The sequence below is a fragment of the Dipodomys merriami genome, unplaced genomic scaffold, assembly GCF_024711535.1.
Source record: "Dipodomys merriami isolate MVZ:Mamm:240054 unplaced genomic scaffold, mDipMer1.0.p SCAF_3, whole genome shotgun sequence".
NCBI lineage: Eukaryota > Metazoa > Chordata > Mammalia > Rodentia > Heteromyidae > Dipodomys > Dipodomys merriami.
In genome coordinates this window covers 28,754,802-28,777,912 of record NW_027204492.1, presented here as the reverse complement: position 1 = coordinate 28,777,912, position 23,111 = coordinate 28,754,802, and the positions used below count along the sequence as shown (strand labels likewise).

At 46.2% G+C, this 23,111-nt stretch overlaps 1 protein-coding gene across 3 annotated transcripts in view; it reads left to right on the top strand.

Moving 5' to 3' along the window:
• Positions 1-6,486: 6,486 nt before the first annotated feature.
• Positions 6,487-23,111, top strand: part of Lonrf3 (LON peptidase N-terminal domain and ring finger 3) — a 39,264-nt gene continuing 22,639 nt past the window's right edge. The window contains exons 1-6 of one of the 3 annotated variants that reach the window (XM_070039844.1): positions 6,487-6,734; positions 7,457-8,164; positions 11,387-11,505; positions 16,066-16,188; positions 20,245-20,388; positions 22,347-22,590. In XM_070039844.1, coding sequence (XP_069895945.1) covers positions 7,492-8,164; positions 11,387-11,505; positions 16,066-16,188; positions 20,245-20,388; positions 22,347-22,590 — 1,303 coding nt within the window. In that variant the 5' untranslated portion in view covers positions 6,487-6,734; positions 7,457-7,491. Of the gene's footprint in view, positions 6,735-7,267; positions 8,165-11,386; positions 11,506-16,065; positions 16,189-20,244; positions 20,389-22,346; positions 22,591-23,111 lie in introns of those variants that run through there. The other 2 variants (XM_070039842.1, XM_070039843.1) reach the window with 2 other exon arrangements.

The window sequence follows — 23,111 nt, the reverse complement described above, 5'->3', positions numbered from 1 at the left end:
TCCCTTCTGTTCCCATCATCACATCGGGACTGGCTGCACTGTGCATTCTGCATCACTGGTAGCTAATCTGAACAATGACGTTAGGCATCATTATTAATAGGCGAAGAACAGACATAAAGAGGGGAAATGGCTTGGGCTGAGTCATACAGCAAAGATAAAACTCCAAGTTCACAGCAGCTAACCTCGCCCTGGGCTCTGTCTCACATATCTGGTACCTCTAAAAGACTTGCTCCTTTGGTGTGTGTGTGTGGTGTGTGTGTGTGTGTGTGTGTGTGTGTGTGTGTGTGTGTGTGTGTGTGTGTGTGTGTGTGTGTGTGTGTGTGTGTGTGTGTGTGTGTGTGTGTGTGTGTGTGTGTGTGTGTGTGTGTGTGTGTGTGTGTGTGTGTGTGTGTGTCCTAGAGCTTGAACTCAGAGCCTGGATGTTTTTTGGTGCTTCTTTTGTTCACGTCTAGTCACAGCTCTACTTCCAGCTTTTTGTGTTTCATTTGAGATAAGAGTCTCTCAGACTTTTCCTGCCTGGGCTGGTTTTGAACTGCAATCTGCAAATCTGAGCCTCCTGAATAGTTTTGATTACAGGTATGAGCCTCCATGCCCGGCTAGACTTGCTCCTTTTTCTACTTTGGGCAAGACTCCCTGGCTAACCAAGCAAGTCTGACTTGTCTTGTAGAGAAACTAAGTAAACCTTTCTTAGGATAATATTTTGTGATCTTTCTGTTTCTACTGGCTAGCTGAAGGCCAGGTTTCCCCCTACTTGTTGGGTGACCTTAAACACGTTACTGAAAGTCTCTAGATGCTCATTTTACCCTCCAGTCCAATGTACTGAAGAATTATTGATGCCTCATCCCCAGGGAAACTGAGGGAAACAGTCTATTCTGCATCATTCTTTAAACAGATGAACACCAAGCCTAGCTGAGTATCACAATAATCTGGGTAGCTAACCCCTACCCTCCCCCATATGTTAAAGCTTTATTCATTCAATGGGGCTAGGAAAAGGCAGGTAATTGGTGCCTCTCACTTTAATGTGCTATTGTTCTGGGCTTCAGGTAGCTCTCCGTCCTCTTCAGCTCATTCTTCCTGCTGCTTCTTCTCCTCCTCTGTTGCCACCTTCATCTGTTCCTGTGCTGGAGGTTTTAGGTAACTGTAGTGATTGGCTCTGTAGGCCACACTGAAAACCAGGGCTTGATGACAGAACAGAGTTTGATGAGCAGAGAGACTTGCATGGGGGGGCACCATAATCTCTGCCATGCATCTGTCTGTCTGTCTGTCTGTCTGTCTGATTGTCTGCCTGTCTCTTTCTTATTGTTCTGGTGCTGGGGCTTGAACTCAGGGCCTGGACACTGTCCCTGAGCTTTTGTGCTCAAGGCTGGTGCTCTACCACTTAAGCATTACCCCCACACCCAGATTTTTGGTGGTTAATTGTAGATAAGAGCCTCACAGACTTTCCTGCCCAGGCTGATTTGAACCATGATCCTCAGATTGCAGCCTCTTGAGTAGCTAGGATTATAGGAGTGAACCACTGGCACCTGGCTTATTTATTGACAAGGTTTTGGTATGCAGCCTAGGCTGGCATAGAATTCACAATCTGCCTCTCACATGCTGGGAATACAAAGGTCAAGATTACAGGCATATGTGAAAAGAAGCAAGTAGAGATTTCCTCCTCCTCCTCCTCCTCCTCCTCCTCCTCCTCCTCCTCCTCCTCCTCCTCCTCCTCCTCCTCCTCCTCCTCCTCCTCCTCCTTTTGTGCTGGTCTGGGGTTTCAACTCAGGGCCTCATCATTATTCCTGAGCTTTTGTACTCAAGGCTAGAGCTATACCACTTGAGCCACAGCTCCACTTCTGGCTTGTTGGGAGTTAATTGGAAATAAGAGTTTCATGTACTTACCTGTCCAGGCTGGCTTTGAACTGTGATCCTCAGATCTCAGCCTTCTGAGTAGTCAGGATTACAGGCATGAGCCATCAGTTCCTGGCTTTGCCCCTTTTGTAAACTACAAATTCCAGGGCTTGGGAGGTAGCTCAATAGTAAAGCAGTTGCTTAGCATGCGCAAGGTCCTCGGTTCCATTCCTAGAACTTTCTCTCCCTCTCCCTCTCCCTCTCCCTCTCCCTCTCCCTCTCCCTCTCCCTCTCCCTCTCCCTCTCCCTCTCCCTCTCCCTCCCCCCTCTCTCTCATCCTCCTCTCTTTCTCTCTAATGTGAGACTTGCCCAGCTCTGCATACTGAGAATTCTTTCCGCAGGCTACCTAGCCAATATGAAGGGAGCTTCCTTGAGTTGAGCAGCAGCTATTTATGTCTCCAAGCACCTGGTTTAAAGGCACCTTTTCTGAGATGGGAAGCTCTGCTTCTTTGAAAATTCCTTCGGACACACTGTTCCCAATGTTGGCACTTCTCACATACTGCCTGTTGTTACTTAAGAACAGTTCAAACTTTGCCTCTTGTTTCCTCAGTAAGCTAATGGAGGACAAAGACTGTGTCATAGCCTTCTATATTTCTCCACAAATGCCAGCTCCATTTGTTGGTAGATAAAAATAAATAATTTCTTACTCAGTTGAGAGACGTTATGTGTCCTTTTGAAGCTTTCTGATCATGTGGAAAAACTCTCCACAAAAATATAGGAATTCTAGGGGGCTTGGAAGGTAGCTCAGTGGTAGAGTGCTTGCCTTGCATGCATGAGGCCCTGGGTTCAATTCCTCAGCACCACATAAACAGAAAAAGATGGAAGTGGCGCTATAGCTCAAGTGGTAGAGTGCTAGCCTTGAGCTAAAGAGCTGAGGGACAGCGCCCAGGCCCTGAGTTCAGGCCTCATGACCAGCAAAAAAAAAAAATAATAATAAATTAAAATTAAAAAAAATATACACATATATATGAGTTCTAGAGCCAGGCGCCAGTGGCTCACGCCAGTAATCCTAGCTACTCAGGAGGCTGAGATCTGAGGATCACGGTTCAAAGTCCGTGAGACTCTTATCTCCAATAAACCACTAGAAAACCCAAGGTGGCGCTGTGGCTCAAGCAGTAGAGCGATTGCCTTGAGCTGAAGAGCTGAGGGATAGCACCCAAGCCCAGCGTTCAAGCCCCACGACCAACAAAAAAAAATCTATCTATCTATCTATCTATCTATCTATCTATCTATCTATCTATCTATCTATCTATCTATCTATCTGTTCTAGTTTCCAAGCCTGGCTGTGACTCAACTTCCCATTATAACCTAAAGCATGTCCGTAGCCTTGTCTGGTACAGTCTTTGTTAGTGCTGGGTTTGAGTTACTCTCCAGAGCAAGGGGAAGTCTTTTTATTCCCCCTGTGAAGGCTTTTAGAGTCCATACTGTTTTTTCTCTGTAAGGATAATAAATTGATCCTGGGTTATGAAATGAGAAACTCAAGTAGAGAGCAAGCTTACAGGCATTGTGTGGCTATGTCTGCTCACTCCTTGTCTCATGTTCCTGGCTTTGTCTCCATTCTCCCATCCCAGAGCTGCTTAATGTTCTGTTCTAAGAACAGGCTTGCCAGCCATTCTTGATGCATTCTATGAATGAATGAGTCCCGAGTTTCTTCTTGTCCCTCTGCACACTTCCAGAATATCTATTGCTATGTTCAATAAGATCTATTCACTGTCCTCTCAGGAGGAAAAAAAAGATATAAAAAAAATCAATCCTTGCTCTCAGAGAGCATTTGCTCTACACAGGATGCCAGCATAAGAACATGAGGGTGTGGGGACGAGTACAATGTGCTACCACACTTGGAGGAGGACCTGGAAATGAAGGGCAGCTTTGATATAGCTCTAGTATGTGGAACAATGTCTGATCCATAGAAGATGCTCAATAAATTCACAAAACGAAAGCAAATTTTCCTGACTCCAATTTTCTGTATATAAAGAAGAAATCTTTCATGATTGTACCTAGGAGCTGAGTATATGAGCCAGATATACATAGTGCTGCCCTGATTGAGAAGAGCTAGCATTAGGTCCTGTCTACTTTTCTCCTTGGGGTCCCAGGGAAATTATTTTATTTTTTGTCAGTCAAGGGACTTGAACTCAGGGTTTGGGCACTCTCCCTGAGCTATTTTGCTCAAGGCCAGTGCTCTACCACTTTGAGCCACAGCGCCAGTTCCTGTTTTTGAGTGATTAATTGGATATAAGAATCTCACAGACTTTCCTGCCCAGAGTGGCTCTGAACTGAGATCCTCAGATCTCAGCCTCTTGAGTAGCTAGGATTACAGGCATGAGCCACCAGTGCCTGGCTTCCCAGGGAAGTTCTTTTGATCCTAATTGGAAAACTATAGCTGCACTCTGTGAAAATGTGGGGTTGCTCAACTTTTGCTCCCTTTTATCAAATAAGTGATGGTTTGATTTGCTCTTCGAAAGGAACTGTTGGCATGAAAATGTATTGTCTTTTTTTTTTTTTTTTTTTTTGGTCGTGGGGCTTGTGCTCTGGGCCTGAGTGCAGTCCCTCAGCTCTTCAGCTCAAGGTGAGTGCTCTACCACTTGAGCTACAACGCCACTTCCAGTTTTCTGGTGGTTTATTGGAGATAAGAGTTTCATGGACTTTTTTGCCTGGGCTGGCTTTGAACTGTGATCCTCAGATCTCAGCCTCCTAAACAGCTAGGATTACTGGCGTGAGCCACCGGCGCCCAGCTTGTATTGTCTTAATTAAAAAACAAAAAAAAATTGGGTTATAGAAGGTCAGCAAAGGGTGGGTTTGAGATTTTTGAGTTGGTTAAGTGGGCATTTTGACAACATGGCTTCTCCTTTGGCATGTGAAATTGTGGTATTTAACAGATATCCTAACATTCTCTCCTTATTTAAAAAAAGGTATTGTCAATCTCCCCCTTGCCCTTCTAACTGGGTAAGAAGGGAGCTCCAATTAGTAAGAGCAAGGAGGAAGAGACTTAGAGTAGGAGATTTCTGAGTTGATCCACAAGCATATATGAAGATAATTATTTGTCTAACTGAAAGAAAATCACTGTGGTCAAGTTTTCCAACAATCGATAGAAAGACATTTGGTGCTGGACTAGAGTGTACATTGTAATGTAACCTTGTGGCATCTTGTCACTGACTAAATGGTGCTACCTTTTCTACCAGGACACCCTACATCACCATCACTCTCATTTTGTTTTTAGATATTTGGGGGTGGGGGTGGGGGGATGGGTTCCTGAGGCTTAGATGCAGGGCTTGGGTGCTGTCCCTAAGCATCTTTTGCTCAAGGCTAGCATTCCACCACTTGAGCCACAGCTTCACTTGCAGGTTGTTTTTTTTTTTTTTTTAATAGTTTATTGGAAGTAAGAGTCACAGCTTTCCTGCCCAGGCTGGCTTCAAAAGCTGATACTCAGATCTCAACCTCTTGAGTGGCTAGGATCACAGGTGTGAGCCACCAGTGCCCAGCTTCTTTTTAGTTTTAGTGGATTTTGTTATGGTGTTTTATATGATCATATTCACCGTCTCATTTTCCCTCCCCTTCTTTTGTGTATGTTCCTTTCTATGTCCCTTTCTCCCTGTTCTTGCTGGAGAGAGAAGTTCTAGCGCTCACTGCACAGAACTTGTTTTGTGGGATCTTAGTGTTGGCTCAAGGTGGGATTAACAAGCAAGAGACTAAGAACCCCAAGGGAGTCTGGCCTCCTCAGCTGTGAAATACTATTTAATTCCAAGTAAATCATGCCTGCCGTTAGTTCAGAGTGAACTGAAAATGAGAACTTCTAGAGTTTTGGTGCTCTGCCGACACCTAGCTAAGAAGTGGCCAAAACTGGAGCTAACTCTTAATCTTCAGGTCCAGGGGCAGCGCTGAGTCTAATTCTTGTTCCTAGCACTGCGTGTAGGCTTTAGTGGGACCACTGACTACGCCTAGGCAAGCCCAAACCCTGCCTCCCGGTTTTTAGTATCACGACTGGCCTTCAGGAAGTGCATTAGTCCCTTACATGTGAAGCCTATCAGCTGATTTGTGTTCCTGGCTCTCATCGGAAATGAGGGGAGGCAAAACAGCGTGTGTGCGGCTGGCCACAGTGGTTTGTTTGAGGTTTCTGGTGCCCTTTCCGCGAGACTCTCACTTGTGGCATGATGCTGTTAAAACAGCTACGTACTCGAGGATCGGGATTCTAGAAGAAACTTGGTCATTGGTCTGCATTTGGATTCACAAACTTTCCCTAGAGTAGCACTGCTTTTGGTTTTCATCAGTCCTTGCTCCCAGAGTGTCTACAGAAGCCAGTAAGCGCGGTGCTCAAGGCCACGCCCGTAGAGTTCCCACGGAACCTAGCAAGCTCTTTACTCCAGGATATGCTCCAGCAGTCCACAGCGAACCTAGCGAGCGCCGGGTTCCAGACCACGCCCCTAGAGTGCCCACCGAACCTAGCAAGCCTCGTGCACCAGGCCACGCCCCTAGAGTACCCATCGAACCTAGCAAGCGTCGTGATCCAGGCCACGCCCCTCGAGTACCCACCGAACCCTGCAAGCAGCGCTCCAGGCCACGCCCATTCTGCCCTGCCCATTCGGCTGTGGGTCTCTAGCCTCGGCCCCTAAAGCCCACCCAAAAGCAGGTTCCCGCGCGTTGGGAGGAGCGAGGCAAGCGCGCCGAGGGGATAGGAGGGCGTTCCCTAAAGCCGCACCGGCAAGCTTTTCTCGGCGCGTCGCTCGAGCGCTGCTCAACTTCTGCGCTCGCTGGACGCTCCTCTCTCAGGAGCGCACCGGCCCAGAGCCTAAGAATTCTCCAGGACGTCGCACTCTTCGTCTCAGGGAGACTGCAAGCAAAGCCTAGAGGTACGGCGGAGTTTCCAGGGTTCTTGGGCGGGTATCAGAGGCGCGGGCTTCCCCCGCACCCTCTCCCAAACAACTCGTGTCCCAGGTAGAGTGTAGTAGTTGCCCCCTGGAAGGAAAGCATTTGAACCACAGCGCTTCCAGGTACCAGCTTCTTCAGGACAGGGCAGGGCAGGGCAGGGCACCACAGTAGCAAGCAGCTGGCCTAAGAGACTTGTTTGCTGGCTAGTTTGGAAGTCGGATGGGGTGGCGTTTGGAGCCGGGAAAACGTGAGAGAAGAGTTTGAGTTCCCCTCCCCCCTTCAAAAGGCGCCCAAGTTTGAGCGGGAAACAAGGCAGCGTGTAAACAGCAACAACCGCCCAAAGAAGCCAAGAAAAGCGGAGCCAGAAAGAAGCAAGCACAACACTGTTACAAAACTGTCTGGTTTTGTAACAATTTCCCCGCCTCTGGCCAATGAGCTGCGCTGTGGGACGTCACGTGGTGACGTTTTATATAACACTTTGCTGAGACAAGACAGTTATTAGGCGGCTCGGGCCAGTCGGCTTGGAGCACGCAGAGGCGCGGCGGAGCCGGGTGTGTGGCGGTACAGTGGCCGAGATCGTCCGGATTCTTTCCAAACGCCACTCCTTGCTCCTTATCCACTGTCCCTAGACGACTCTTCCCTGAGCGGGTCCCTCTGTCTATAGATCCCTTTCAGACTGAACAGATGTTTTGCTTTTCCTCAGAGCTCGGCGGCAACAACTTAGAACTGGCGGAGCCGATGGAGAAGGCAGCTCTAGCGGCCGAGGTAGACTCGGACCCCGAGCTTCTACGGAAGCAAGAGCTAGAGCGGTCCCCAAGGACCTCGACGTCGCCAGAATGTGAAGTCCTACTCACACAAGCCCACGACTTGGCGTCTCGGGGGTGCCTTCGGGAAGCCCTCGAGGTGTACAGACAACTCTCCGAGAAGCAGCAGCTGGTAGCCGAACAGTTAAAGCAGCTGGTGCTTTGCCTGGCAGAAAAGATCGCGCAGGAAGAGGCACCCTCGAACACGAGCAGCGCCGCAAACTGCATGGTGGAGACCACCGAGGTATGGGAGGGCTTTAAGTGCAGAAAGTGTCATGGATTTTTTTCTGACCCAGTGTCCTTGTGGTGCGGCCACACCTTTTGTAAGATGTGCCTGGAAGTGGAGAGCGCAGCCGACCGGAGTTGTGCGTTGTGCGGGGTCAAGCTGTCTGCCTTGATGGTGACCAGTGGGCGAGTGTGGGGCCACCGGCGGGCCCTGAAGGCGGCGCCCCTGCCACTGCGGGTCAACGTGGTGCTTCGAGGTCTTCTTGTGAAGTTGTTCCCGGTACTCGTGAGAGCGTCGCAACTCCGGCAGGAGGGCAATCAGCTCTACCAGGAACAGCAAGTGGAAGCGGCGCTACTCAAGTACAATGAAGCCCTGAGTCTGGGTTAGTTCACCGCGCGCGTGCTGGGTCTCCCAGACTTGGCGGGAGCGGGGTTACAACTTGGGTGTGTGGGGAGGGGGGGGGAAATGAACCCTCCTGGGAGATCGGGCTTAAACCAGAAGGGTGTGGGAACGCGGGGACCCTAGCAAGCCAGAAAAGGGGGCGGGGGAGGTATTTCTAGGAGTTAGTCTGTCTTCTACACTTCAGCTTTTCTTTAGCTTTGCCATAGTCTCTCTAGCTCTGTTGCTTTGGATCTTTTTCTTCATCTTTTCTTAGAAATATATTTTTCTGTGTCGCCGTCGCTGTTGCTGCCCCTCCCCCCCTGTTTTACCTGTCCCCTTTCCACAGTCATTTTTGCATCTTTGTAACTCTTTCTGCCTTGTGCATTTCGCGGCTAAATTTTTCTGCCGTTTTCTCCCCCTCCCCCTCCTTCCCCTCCTCCCCCTCCCTCCCTCCCTCCCTCCCTCCCTCCCTCCCTCCCTCCCTCCCTCCTCCTCCTCCTCCTCCTCCTCCTCCAACTCCTCCTCCTCCTCCTCCTCCTCCTCCTCCTCCTCCTCCTCCTCCTCCTCCTCCAACTCCTCCTCCTCCACCACCACCACCACCACTACCACCACCGCCACCACCATGCTCAGGGCTCCCTCATACACCTGCTGGCGCGTTTCCTGCAGGAACAAGAACTTCGCACCTTTCTAGCATTTGCATGCCGGGTGCTCCCGGGCTCCTGCCAGCTGGAGATGTCTGCTTGGCGCCTTCCTCTGCTGCTCCCGCCTCTGGGAGTTGTCCCTTCCGGGCCTTGGCTCCCACTGGGGTGGGTCCGGCTCGGAATTAGGTCAGGAGAGCACTGGTTGCATAAGGGCCAAGAGCGGCCCGGGCCGGGCGGCCCCTCCTCCACGCGGGCGGGCGGGCAGGCGAGATTGTGTAACGGCTGAGGTAACTGAAGTGGGCCAAGCTCGTCCCGCGAGCCGGTGCGGGGTGGGTGTGGGGGGGGGAGCCCTCGAGCCCGCTGCCCTGTGACTCATTGTCACCGCTTCCTATCACACGATCCTTGGCTGAAATAGATGCTACCCTGCCGCCGCCGCCGCCGCTGCTGCCAGCCAGCAACCAATGCCCTCCTCTCCTACTCTTTAACCCCGCGAGCCTAGCAGACGACCGGACCAAAGATTCCCAAGGAAGCAGGAACTGGGCACATAAGGAACACACTTCTGTCCCCCACTTCCATGTAGCCTTTGCAGCTTCAAAGACAGTCGGGACAGACCCACATCTGACTAGACTGAGATCTTCCCCCTTCACAGTTTTCTGGGGGGACCTGTTTGCTCTGCCTTTATCCCACATCTGCACATCTGGCCTCAGGAAGTGGCTGCAAGCAGCAGGTGGGCATTCCCAGGCTTTGGAAAATTATCAGTAGTTCTGCAGGTCGGCAGACAGGAGGGCAAGGTGGCTAGGGAAGTCTGCCAGGAAGGAGGTGACTGGCAGACAGGACTTGGAGATCTGAAGGTGCCCAGCACACAGCTCTGCCTGGTGGTGAAAGGGGGATGTGTTACAGGTTCCACTTGTCCAATCTCCACTTCAACCTTCAACAGGTCTTGTAGGACTAGCACACTGACAGGACAAGGCTTGCCATTGAGAGAAGGGAGCCCCCACCGTGTCCTACACATACCCTGTCTGTGCCCAGGCAAAGTAGACTGTAGTAGTTGCCACAGGACTGGTCTCTGTTGTAGAGGACAAAGGATACAAAACACTGTCAACTGGTTGCAAAAGTCTTAAAAGCAAGTAATGGGCATTCATGGAAGTGCTCAGCACATTCCTGTGGGGTGGGGGTGAAGGAGTTGAGTGGGGGTCATCAAAGCCTATTTCAGGCAACAGGAGCTGGAGCCCAATGCTGAGGGAAAAGAATGAGGTAGTGAAATAGGTTCAGGCCACTTAATTACACATCTCTAAAAAGTGACACCATTTCTTTCAGCCGTTCCTTTCAGCTGGGAATGTCCTCTGGTCCTCTTTTACTGTTGCTACTCCCACTTGCCCTTTGCGGGGAGGAGTCCTGTATTTTCATTAGTCTCAGAGCAGTCAAGAAATGTCAAGACCAGTATCTCCCTTTTTGGAGGAAAGGGGGCCTCCTCAACAGTTTCTTTGTCCTGGAAGATGGTCAGTGTTTTCTTTCTTCCTTTTTTTTTTTGATCAGTATTTTATTAATTCTAATACCTAACCACCCTCAGAAAAGGGAACTTTGTTCCCCACCTAAGTTTTAACCTGTAACCAGTTAGCAATGACTGATCAGATATGTAACCTTAAGCAGATGTTTTCCTTGCTCTGGCCTTGACTTTTCCAGACTGGAGAATGGGTCAGTTGTGCTGGTTTACCTCTAAAGGCCTGTCTAGCCATGATATCCAGTGATTCAGATGGTTGGTGAGAGTCAGCTTCACGTTGTTCTTACATTCAATGACTTAAAAGAATGGGAACATGGTATTTTGTGGGGGTGTGGAGGTGTGGGTATGTGTACATGCCAGTTCTGTGGCTTGAACTTAAGGCCTGGGTGCTGTCCCTGAGCTTCTTTTTGCTCAATGCTTGAGCCACATTCCACTTTCAGCCTTTTCTTGGTAGTTTAATGGAGATGAGTCTCACAGACTTTCCTGCCCAGGCCAGCTTTGAACTTGATCCCCAGATCTCAGCCTCCTGAATAACTAGGATTACAGGTGTGAACCACCATTGCCTGGCTGGAACATGGTATTTATGAATCTTATACTTTCCTTTCCTTCAAGACAGCTTTGGGTGTACTGGCTTTTGTCAAAAAAGATGTTCCCAATGTTACCATTCATCCTACCTAGACGACTAACATGGACTTGTCTTGCTCCACACCAAGATAGGGCTCACATCTGTCCATCTCCTCTCATTTCCTCTTTGGCCTGTTGTTGGTGATACCTTACTCAGGAGCTAAGCTACTAGGATTTCCTTTAAGTAAAAGTCTCTAATGCAACTTGGATAGTACAAGGCCTCTAAAGGACTACTTGCCAGAGAGAAACAAATGTGCTTCTTTGCAGTTAGGGAAGCTCTGACTTAGAGCAGCTGGGTATGGAAGGCGGGATGCTATTAGGACTAGGAATGGAGCTTAGTCCCTTGGATCCTCAGTTAAAAAATTGTAGATGACTTGTCTTTGCACAAGATTCATCCTCATATAGGATTTATCACATTCTTGGGGCCATTAATGAGGGCTTTTGTGTTTTCTCACAGATCCAAATGATGCGTTGCTTTACAGCAACCGGTCTCAGATCAACTTTACATTGAAATCACATGAAGACGCTCTTCATGATGCAGAAATAGCTTGTAAACTCCGCCCAAAGGGTTTGAAGGTGAGTGTGGGGCAGGCAGGATGATTGGACAGGAAGGAGAGGGAGGCAGTGATTGGCAAGAAGAGCTCTATCCCTGGGGTTAGTGATGCTAGAGCTCAAATAGAGCAAGGAAAGGGCTTTCAAAAGGAGCCAGAGGATGGAGGGTGTGCCCATGGCAAGAACTGATTCAAGTGTGCTAGGGAACTGGATTCTTCTCTAGTTCTGTATTTAGTTGGGGACTTTCAGAGCAACCTGGACTTTGTTCATAATCCAGGTTTGGGAGAGTCAGAAGGCCAGAGTTTATGTTCCAGCTGTGCTACTTTTACCAGTTGTGTGGCCTTGAGCAAAATTGTTTAACTTCTCTTTTTCTTCACTCCTAATCTGTAAAATGAAGATGTTCAAAGCACCTACTAAATGGGGCTGTTGTGGGGATTATCTGAATTTGAATAGAGAACAGGCTTAGCACAATACCTGGAATGTAGTCACTCCTCTCCTTCCCTCCCTTACTCCCTCTGTCCCTTCCTTCCCTTCTCTTTGTCTTTCTTTTTTTTCTGTTCTGTTCTTTTCTTTCTTCATGCCAGTCCTGGGGCTTGAACCTACAGCCTGGGTCTTGTCCCTGAGATTTTGTGTTCAAGATTAGTACTCTATCATTTAAGCCACAGCTCCACTTCCAGCTTTTAGTTTTGATGGTTAATTGGAAATAAAAGTCTCATGGACTTCCCTGCCTGGACTGGCTTTGAACGTCAGTCCTCAGATCTCAGCCTACTGAGTAGTTAAGATTATAGACATGAGCCACTGGCATCCATCTTTATCCAGCTTTTCTTGAGAAAACATATTGACTCTCACACAATGGCAGTGCATTTTGTTTGCTTCCTTAATATGGAAAGGCAAGTTGCCTGTATCTTCTAAAATTTAGTCATACAGTATAACTGGGGAGAAACACAAGCAAGGAGGTTGATGGAACTGCTCAAGTGGTAAAGCACCTGCTAAGCAAGCCTAAGGTTCAAACCCAAGAGCCACCACCAAAAAAAAAACCCCACATTATCTTATGTTCTTGGGTTTTTTTTTTTTGGTTGGTTGGTTGTGGGGCTTGAACTCTGGGCCTGGGCGCTGTCCCTGAGCTCTTCAGCTCAAGGCTAGCACTCTACCACTTGAGCCACAGTGTCACTTCCGGCCTTTTCTGTTTCTGTGGTGCTGAGGAATCGAACCCAGGGCCTCATGCCTGCAAGGCAAGCACTCTACTGCTGAGCCACCTTCCCAGCCCTGAAAAAAAGAACAAAAACATTATCTTAAAGTATACATTTAGCAAGGTGCCTGTGGCTCACACCTGTAATCCTAACTACTGAGGAAGCAAAGATCCAAAGGATCAGGGTCAACTCCAGCCCAAGCAGAAAAGCCCCAAGACTCCATTTCTAATAATAACCAGCAAAAAGTCAGGCCAGACAGTTAGCTCAAGTGGCAGAGTACTCAACAAACAAGCAAAGGAAGAAGTTTGAGACCCTGAAAAGGCAGGCATCATGGCACTTGGATAGCAAGTATCATTTTCTGCATCTCTGTCTGGCCCCAGTACTTAGTTCAACCATGTATAAATATTTTATTTAAAAGATTCGATTTAAGCCTAGTCTGTGCTACTTGCAAGCAAAGTGCCCTGGGGAAGTGGCTTCTTGGGGCTAGGAATGTGACTTAGTGGTAGAGTGCTTACCTAGCATGCATGAAGCCCTAGGTTTGATTCCTCAGTACCACATAAACAGAAAAAGCTGGAGGTGGTGCTATGGCTCAAGTGGTAGAGTACTACCCTTGAGCAAAAAGAAGCTCAGGGATAGTACCCAGGCCCTCAGTTCAAGCCCTGGAATTGGCAGAGAGAGAGAGAGAGAGAGAGAGAGAGAGAGAGAGAGAGAGAGAGAGAGAGAGAGAGAGAGAGAGAGAGAGAGAGAGGTGGCTTTTCTCTCTGATTCCCAAGTGCCATCATGTATATAAAATGATGCTATTCCTAGCAATACTGATTGCCTTATAGGAATGTTTAAGGGTCAAAAATGAGCATGACCAAGAGAACATTCCACAAGCTAGAAAGCTTCCTGGGTTAACTTATCCAAGGATAGTATCATAGGATCATGATGTCTTATCTGAATTTCATGAGACAAACATGTTCAGAATATTGTTTTTCTAATTGAAGGAAGACCATACTTTCTAGTCAGAAGTACCCTTAGTAAACTCAGGACAGTGTCCTAATCATTTGTATTACCCAATCATTGTCCCAATCACAGTCATTATACACACTACCTCTGCAGTGAGTTACATGAAAACTCACAGTAAATCTCACAAATACTTTCCAATACTTTTCATCACCTTAGGTAAGGTGTTGCCACCTAAATGAGTTATATAATGTCAAGCTTATGAAAATATTGGGCTATTAGATTTCCATTTGGATCTAGGAACTTCAGATAAAGCATTGTGGACCTGCCTACTCTACCATTCATGTGAGGGTGAAATTCCTAGGCTCTTTCACAAGAAAGTTTTCATGGATGACGCTGGGTCAGTATGTTCTTTTGCCTAAGGAACACATTTACAGCCTAATACAAACCACCATTGTCTTAACTAAAAGGAACTTTAGTGGAGGCAGTTCTGGCATCCTTGTGGCTCAAGTCAGGAAGTTGCCTGGAGGTAAGAGAACCTCCCTTGTAACTTTAAAAATTTTCCTGTCATCGAGCCTAGGGCCTAGGGCTGAAAGCAGTGATATCATACAAGACAGTTAGCATTTTTGATGAAATGGAAAAAGTGAAGGAAGAGTTGCTGACAGTATGAAGCAGCAATTACATTTCCTGGTGGTTGGGAGGAAAGGGGAGGGCAATGAAGGATTTTTTGGGACATAGAAAAGCTGATAAATCCATTTCCAAACCACTTCACATTCCCATTTGTGCATTTCCCACCATTTCTATGGGAATTGCTCTAGAGGAAAAGGTTTCTCTGGCAGCCTTAAACCGGCCATCCAGTGAGCATACAGTGGTTTTCACAACTTGAAGACTTTATAGTTGTTAGTGGGGCTAAGGGGAAGGGGACTACCCTGAGCAGGTGCAGTGTATGAATTGCTTCCTGGTACTCCGGAAGCCCCTCTAGCTTCCATGCAATGTCACATAAGCCTTGCTCCTTCTGGCCCTAGTTCATATTGTTGGGAGAAGCAACTAGGACATCAGCTAGAATTGGGCTCCAGAAGGAGATGGGAACATGGGCAGAAGTTGATCAGAGGTTTGCACCAGGCCCAAGGCTCAGCTCAAGAAGGCAGCTCCTGGCCAGCCCCTCTAGCCATGCAGAAGCATGTGAGAATCTGATCGTTCCATTCATTCTCTAGAGACACAAAGAGAAGGCAACCCTTTCCCATTTTCTTCTTTCTTTTTCTTCTATGCGTTCTGCTTTCTTTATAGTCTCACCCAGCACATTTGGACTTGAACCCCAGGAACCCTAAAACTTCTCAAATTTTTTTGATATGGGGAGGGAGCAGAAATGAGCTGAGTTCCCAGAAGCAAAAATCTTGGTTCAACCACGAGTTATCCCTCTGAACAATAGACTGCTTTGTGGTGAAGAGTGTTCTCAGAGTCCTTATGTCACAATTGTAGTCCCAAGTTTGTCATTAGTGATGCTTGAGGTCCTGGGGAGGGGGTTATGCTCCTTCTCTTGGGCCTTCTTTGGAAAATGATGCACAAGTCTAAGTGCTTACTCAAGCCACTCCTGTTGACCAGGTGTCTGTTTACATATCAGTTCAAAGGAAGGTCTACCTGACTGAATAGGCTGTGAAAGCTGGGCTAATGTAGGGTCCAGTGGGGCTTTTGGCTATGCTCACGATACCTCATTTAATGGTCGGACAGAGCAAAGGTAGTGCAATAAACTGGTGAAGAATATGGGCTTTGGGACAGTTCCAGGTTCAAATCCTGCTTCTGTGTTTTATCAGCTGTGTTAATGTAGCCAAGTTACTTTTCTGAGTCTGTTTTGCCCTCTTTCTGATAGGATTAAAAATAGTTGCTTATGTGATAAAGATGCAGATAAAAAGAGTTCTGTGAAAATGCTTCACACAATAGTGACTGCTCTGGAAGTACTCAGAGATGGTTAGTAAGAATAGTAGCATTAAGAATGTGAATGAGACTGAATGCAAATGTTTTCCTCCCTCCCTCCCTTCCTTCTTCCTTCCCTCCCTCCCTCCCTCCCTCCCTCCCTCCCTCCTCTTCTTTCTTTCTTTCTTTCTTTCTTTCTTTCTTTCTTTCTTTCTTTCTTTCTTTCTTTCTTTCTTTCTTTCTTTCTTTCTTTCTTTCTTTCTTTCTTTCTTTCTTTCTTTCTTTCTTTCGTTATGGGGCTTAAACTCAGCACCTGGATGCTGTCCCTAAACTTTATTGCTCAAGGCTAGCACTCTAACACTTTGAGCCACAGTGCCACTTCTGGTTTTCTGGTGGGTAATTGGAGATAAGTCTCACAGATTTTCCTGCCTGGGCTAGCTTTGAACCTTGATCCTCAGATCTCAGCCTCCTGAGTAGCTAGAATTGCCGGCGTGACATGAGCCACTGGCACCTGGCTAATGCTAATGTTTTCTTGCAGGCACATTTTAGAAAGGCACAAGCCTTAGTTAACCTAGGCAAGGTGGAGGAGGCACTACGGGAATTCCTATACTGCGTGTCCCTCGATGGAAGGAACACAAAGGCGAGATATGAAGCTCAAAAGGTAAATTGGGATGACACCAGGTCCATTTGTCTACTGGATCCCACTGACCTTTCTTTTCTAGGGAGGGAGATGAAGCTACTAGCCTTGCTGGCATTTGGAATCCTGAGTGGGTGGTCCCCTGGATTTAGGGGACAGAAGAGAGACAGAGTGTCAGCTCACCACCCAGAAACACTACCTTCCTACTGTGTACATTCAAATTGATCAGCTTTTCTGAATTTTGTAGGAGTCTGTGAGGAATGCTTTGACTCAGGGTCTGAATTATTAATGGGATATAAAACCAAATACTGGAAATGGCACTATGGCTCAAAGTGGTATGGCACTAGCCTTGAACACAAAAGCTCAGAGACAATGCCCAGGTCCTGAGTTCAAGCCCTGGAATCCACACAAAAAACAAACCCAGACATTCACCATGTGAGTTAACCTGAGGGTAGAGACTTGCTGAGGAAATTCTGATTGTTAATGAAAGATCTGGAATGTAGGGTTACTGGCAGTTGTATAACTTTTCTTTGTCTGAATTACAGTTTCACCAGTCATATGGAATGGCCAGCTCCTGGGAAGGGATGGTGATGGTGATGGTCCCCGTCTCACATAGGACTCCAACTCCAATTTCATTTCCTTTGCTGACACTTAAACATGTTGTGTCACAAATGCAAAGTAGAACCATTAGAATATAATCCAAATAGTTCTTCCAACATTTGGCTCCCAGAAAAATGTGGTGTTACCAAAAAAAATGCATGATATACTAACAACATGATGGATTTTACTGTTTATTGTTTTACAATTAACTCTCCTGGTGTCTGGATAATTAACCTAAAAGTTGGATGCTAATAGTTATCTTTGCTTTCTTATGTCCCACCTTCTACTCATGACCAGGCCACAAGGCCTTCTGTTCCTATATGTTTTGGCAGGACAATTGAAGAAGAATATGAATAAGAAACAAGACTGGTTTCTAAAGGCTCTAGAAAGGAGTCTTTAGCAAAATTGATAAACTTGGTGAAAGCTGGCCTGTGGATTTTCTTCCTCCAACAGAGAATTTCCTGTTAGAGAAGTTGCTTTGACCTGGTTTGGGTGTTTGGATAGAGTTGGTTTTTTGTTTGTTTGTTTTTTTTTTGGGGGGGAGGAAAACATGTATGGATCAGGGAAAATTGTTCCAACTGGGGACCTCTCCTGACATCTTAAATTTCCTGAGCCTTTCCTATACACCAGATACTGTGCTAGGGGCTTTATGTGGAAGATATAATTTAATCTCCACAACTTCACTATGAGGGTAGGTGCTGTGATTTATCTCCATGTTGCAGGAGGCCGATGCTTGGTGACTTTCTAGAGCTTGATCATACATCTCTTGGTAGGTGGGAAGACTTTCAAACTCAATTTGGTCTGCTTCCAATGTCTACCCCTTCTTTATTCCAATATCCTGCTGTCCCGGAAGGATGTGTCCTGAATTTGAATATTTACTGAGAGGACTGAGAACTAGCAATGGAATTACCCAATTCTGGAGGGACAGTTAAGAGAGCCTTGGGGACTGGTATACAAATGCTCTAAGAGGCAGGTCTTGAACACAAGAGGAATGTGATTTTCTTCTTTTTTAAAACATCTTTGTCCATTCTCTAGCCTGGGAGATTCTGGTTATCAGCTGGATGGACATTTCTCTCCAGTTTGCTTTTATAGATGGGCTGTTGTTATTTTCACCCTTGTCTGTTGGGATGAAAGGCAAGGCATTTTCTGAAGTTCTATAGACCCACAGAGGCATATAAAGTCTTCAAGGAACTTGTAATCTTATATTTGTTAATGGTAATGCCAGACAATACATGTGAACGTACACTAGTGATAAATGTTAAAGAGTTCTAAAGCTAGTGTGAGATTTTAGAAGCAAATTTCTGAGTGCCATGAGACCAGAGCAGACCACAGAGAGATCACAGAGAGACCTCAGCTTTACTTACTCACTGGATTGCTTCAATTTTAGGGCTAAAGATTTGACAAAAATGGTCCAGATTCACTTAGCATTAATAAGCTGCCTTGGAACTTGCAGCCCTGTGTTTCTTTCCGGTGTTTTGTTTTTTTTTTTAACCTCAGATTCTTTTTTGTTCTTCCCTTCTTGACCCAGTTGTGCCTCTCTAAGGCTAAAGCTGCCTTGGAATTGACTTTCATTCATGTGGAATGATTTTGCTTACTGAGAGTTGACCCAAACTTTTGTCTTCCAAATCCATTGAGAAGGCCTAGAGTGAAAAAGATCTTAGGTAGTAAAGAAAAGGAGGGTACTGACACTATTATTTCCATCTTGTTTCCTTTGATATGTCCTTCTCACTGTCCTTTTCCCTCCTGCCATCCTCTGCCCATTCATCCTGGTACCCTGGAAGGTTCATTCTCTTTTGTGGAGGATTCCAGGGAGACTGCTTACCAAGTGTGTTGCTTCTGTTGGGCTCCTCTGGAGAGGAAGGGCTTCTGAAAGCTGGCATTTAGGTTCTTGGGCATTATGTCTCCCCAGTTCATTCCTCTGCAAACTTACACCTGGGGAATGGGTTTTCCAGAGCTGGAAGGAAACAATGAGATCCTCTGAGGACTTTGAGCAGAAAGCTGGGCTTTTCTTTGGGCCCTGGGATGGATAAATATTCAATTCTATCCAATGTGCTGAGTATTTATTAGGCATCTGTTCTGTGCTCTCCAGAGCTGGCCATCTGGCTGGAAGAACTTATTGCTGTGACACAATTCCAAGACCACTTAGGATGGCTTTGTTGGAGACACTGTGTCATCATCTGTAGAAAACATGAAAGGGCAGGTGAGATCAGAGAGATGGGAGTAGTAGAGGAAGGAAACACTTGAGCTGAGCTTTGGTGGCCTAGCAGGGTGTGATTTGATGGTAAGTGCACTTATGAAGGAACAGTATGAAGAAACTGGTGGGAGCTTGGTGTTCTGTCAGATTGCCTTGATCAGTTAATACCCTGACTGTGAGGCCTGAACAAGGGTATGGGAGATCCTCTAATAGATCTTCCAAGTCTGCACATACTGCTAATTGCAGACACTTGATATTTCAGAAGCCCCATGACCTGCTCTTCTTGAGTTACATCTCTCTCTGTCTCTCTGTCTCTCTCTCCCTCTCTCCCCATCCCTCCCTCCCTCTCTCCCTCTCCCTCTCTCTCTGTCACACACACAAACACACACACACACACACACACACACACACACACACACACACACACACACACAAACACACACACATATTCTTATAATCCCTGGTACCTGGCAGAGGGAAGAATTGGAGCAAGAATATAGACAGCTAGTAGTGCAGCCTGCATTTGAATGAACAACTTTGATTACAAATATGTTCTGCTTCTTCTCTCTATTCTTGCAGCCTCTCCAGTTGCAAGCAGAACCAGCAATAGACTAGAATCTGCCTGCCTTGGGTACTTGAACCTAACCTAACATTTTCTGGAAAGAGAAGGCTCAAATAAGAGAGAGGCTATAGAAGAAGAGGGAAGAAGTTTAAGTTGGGATTTCCTAATACTTCATGGTTCAGGTCCCTGGATCTGAAGGAATTAAAGATACAAGGGTGATAGTGGTGAGAGGAGAAAGCAAAATGTATAAGCCAAGAAAAGAAACAGTGATAAACCTAGGAGACATTTATAGCTTTTTGTCCCCTCAGGTCTTGTAGACATGACTCCATGTTCCTCAACTGGAATTTTGCTCCTGACTTCACCACTCTTTCATTCCAATGTGTGGATGTTCCTGTGGAATAGTAGAACTGAAGTGGTGACTCTTAATATTGTCTTGGTAACAGGCATCTGTAGTGCCTTCTCAAAATCCAGATTCTTGGGCTGCACTTCAGACCTGGGGAGATAGAAATGGGGATAAGAAATTTGGCTTTTTTTCATAAGGAGTGATTCTGATGTTTGCTGAAGCAAGAGCCCTTTCCCTGGTGTGTCCAGGGATACTAGTCCAAGGCTTCCTCCTTGGAGTTTTGCCCTGCAAGGTCTCCCTCCCTCCCTGATCCCTTCCCCCCCACCCCACCTGAGTACCTGTAGAAACTTAAGTAGTGAAGTCTTCTGTTTTATGTCACAGCTTCTCCTTAGTTTCTTTTCACCATCAGTCCCGGGGGATTCTCCCGATATCCTGAAGCTGTTGGCACCTCACCCTAGATTAAAGGAACACGTAGGAACAATGTCTACTGAAGGCACCAGTCATAATCTACCAAAGTTGTCACAGGTAAAACTCAACTCACCTGGTTCACTCGTGAAGCTTTGTTTTGCTGTTTTGTGGGTAAACACAGAGAATAAGCCCTAATTTTCCTACTATGGCTTCTAAGGAAGAAAAAAAAAAAGACATATATAAGAAGGTTACTTCTTAAAGATACAACTGTAAATTTCAGGCCTAGCCCCAAAGTTTGTTTATTTATTATATTTCTTTTTAAGTTTTGGTCAGACCCAGCCAAGAGAAAGATTTGGTACAATGACAAGGAATTGACCACTTCCCCGGGAGCCATATAATTGGGGTGGACTTTTTTGTTTCACTTTGGGGCGTAGTCTGGGAAATAGTCTTACTACCCTTACTTTCCTGAGTTTTGTTTGTTTAAACTTACTGGTCTTTGAGCATCAGCTGAGGTCCTTGTGTAAAGGCAACTCCATTTGATCTCCAAGTGAACATAATTTTAAATCCCTACACTATACCTTACATATAAGTAGGCTTCCCATATGTGTATATATGTGTGTGTATATATATGTACACATATGTATGTGTATATGTGTATATGTATACACACACACATATATATACAAATTTGTAGCAGAGAAGAAGAAAGTTTAGAGAGAGGGTTAAGTTGAAGTTCTTGGAAGACAAGTATTTATGTCTATCTCTCTTTGAGAATAAGAGAACAGAATATAGAGCCTGGACTACAATTGCTAGCTTTCCTAATAGAAGTTAAGGGAAAGAAACTGGGCTCAGAAGTCCAGACTCGAGGACAAGAGTTCAGTGCTGAGTACCTTGGGCACCTCTGGCAACTAGCTTCTCCTTCCTTTATGCTAGTATTCTTTGCTTATATATAAGACCTTGGCACTCGCATTTCATTATTTTGTGTCCCTGCTCTGAAGAAGAAATTAAATGAAAACATGCCTGCTTTTTTTAGAGCATAATGTGGAATATTCCTGAAATCAGAGAGCCTCCAATGGTCATTATTCCACGTGAGAATGCTAATACTAAACCCAAGTGCCTGGACTTTTACTTGCAGCAGAAGCTGAGATGAAGAAATGATAGTACTCCTGGCTTTCTAAATGTGAGCCAGCTGGGAAAAGGGGCATAGGTTTTCACCCAAACTGCTCTATAAGGCAGTATATACTCTTGCCTGCACAATGCCTTGGACCCATGGAAGGTGAAAGTTGTGTTACTACAGTACTAGGATACAGTACATGATAGAGACTGAGAAAACCCACATAGGTTTCTCTTCACTTCATCATTTTCCCTAACTCCCCTTCATGTGAAACATGATGAACCTTTTGACCTATGAACTATGAAGTTAGAGTCTACAAAAGATTCTCCAGATAAATCTACATAAACATGCCATTGGATTTATTTCTAGATCTCTTTTCAAATTATCTTTCTCCTGGACAAAAGCTAGAGACCATACTGATTGTTTTGCCCAAAGATTTTGTGTCTTTTTTGAGGCCCACAGTATTAGAAAAGGAATAGACTATCCCTTGATCAGTATAGCACATAGCTTTGAGGTAGCTTGGCAAACCTGTGAACAGACCTGGGCCAAACCCTTATTGAAAGTCCTTTTAGAGTAGGGTTTTGGGGATTGCACATGGCTGGGAATGATAGTGAGGGTGAGAGGAAGTAATGAGTGTCAGGATCTTCCCTCAATGCCTTAAAGTGGTTGCTGGAGAATGATACAGATAGGAGGAAGAGGGGGTGTTTTCCTTATGTTCCTCCTTCCCCATTGCCCAGGAGCATTTCCTCCATACCTATTGTCCTTGCCTAACTCCACATAATCTGGATATGCTGTGTGGACTGGAATGGAGAAACAATCCCAGCGACTGCCCCACATTTGAGTTGTATATCCTCTAAGTGGTCAAGAGTGACCTGTTATTCTCTTTATCCCCTCTGGGTAACAATACCAGAGGATAATATTGCCTAAGTAAAGTCTAATATTTGGTTCTTTCTTCCTCCAGGAAAATTCAGAGCTTTCACATTGCTCTGATCAGAGGGAACCAACAGCCAGAACATACAGCAACAATCTGATGAATGTCATTCACGGAACAGTGGATGGTCAGCAACACCATGTGAAAGACCTGGAAAAGGAGACGCAGGCCATTGCCTGTGTTGAGTCTGACAACTGCAGACAAAAGAAAAGGACACATAGTCAAGTCGAACCTGAAGAAGACACTGATATACTTCATAAAGACTTCAAGAAAGGTACTGATTCTACCCAGGGAGAAAGTGGCTTGGAGCTGATGACTGGACTCACTGATATATGCCAGTTACCCTCCACATGGGAGTGCCTCTGGCTCTGGTTGTAGGGCCTAGCTATGGCATTTACCAGCTGTGACCTCAGGGGGTGCTATAAGGTTTCTGCCAGATGGTGCATGAGTGCCTAGGACACTGCAAATCTCAATGGTGATTATCAAGGAAAGCCAAGGCAGCCCAGCACCAAATAATGACATCTGAAGTCTTTGATGGTGTCACTTCATTCTAGGCCAACTTTTCCCTGCCATCATCCCTGTTCCAGGAATGTAGAATGGGAGAAGTTGGTCCGAACACATTCAAATTGCAGCAGCTGCAGCTTCATAAGTTTCTGAGACAGGTTGGAAATACCAAGTAAGATTCAGTCCTAGATCTGAAGGCCTGGCTCAGTCAGTGGAGCTGCTGCTATTGAATGAGGTGACTGTTACATTTGAATGAAGTCTCCATAGTTCCTGGACTTTCACTTCTTTCAC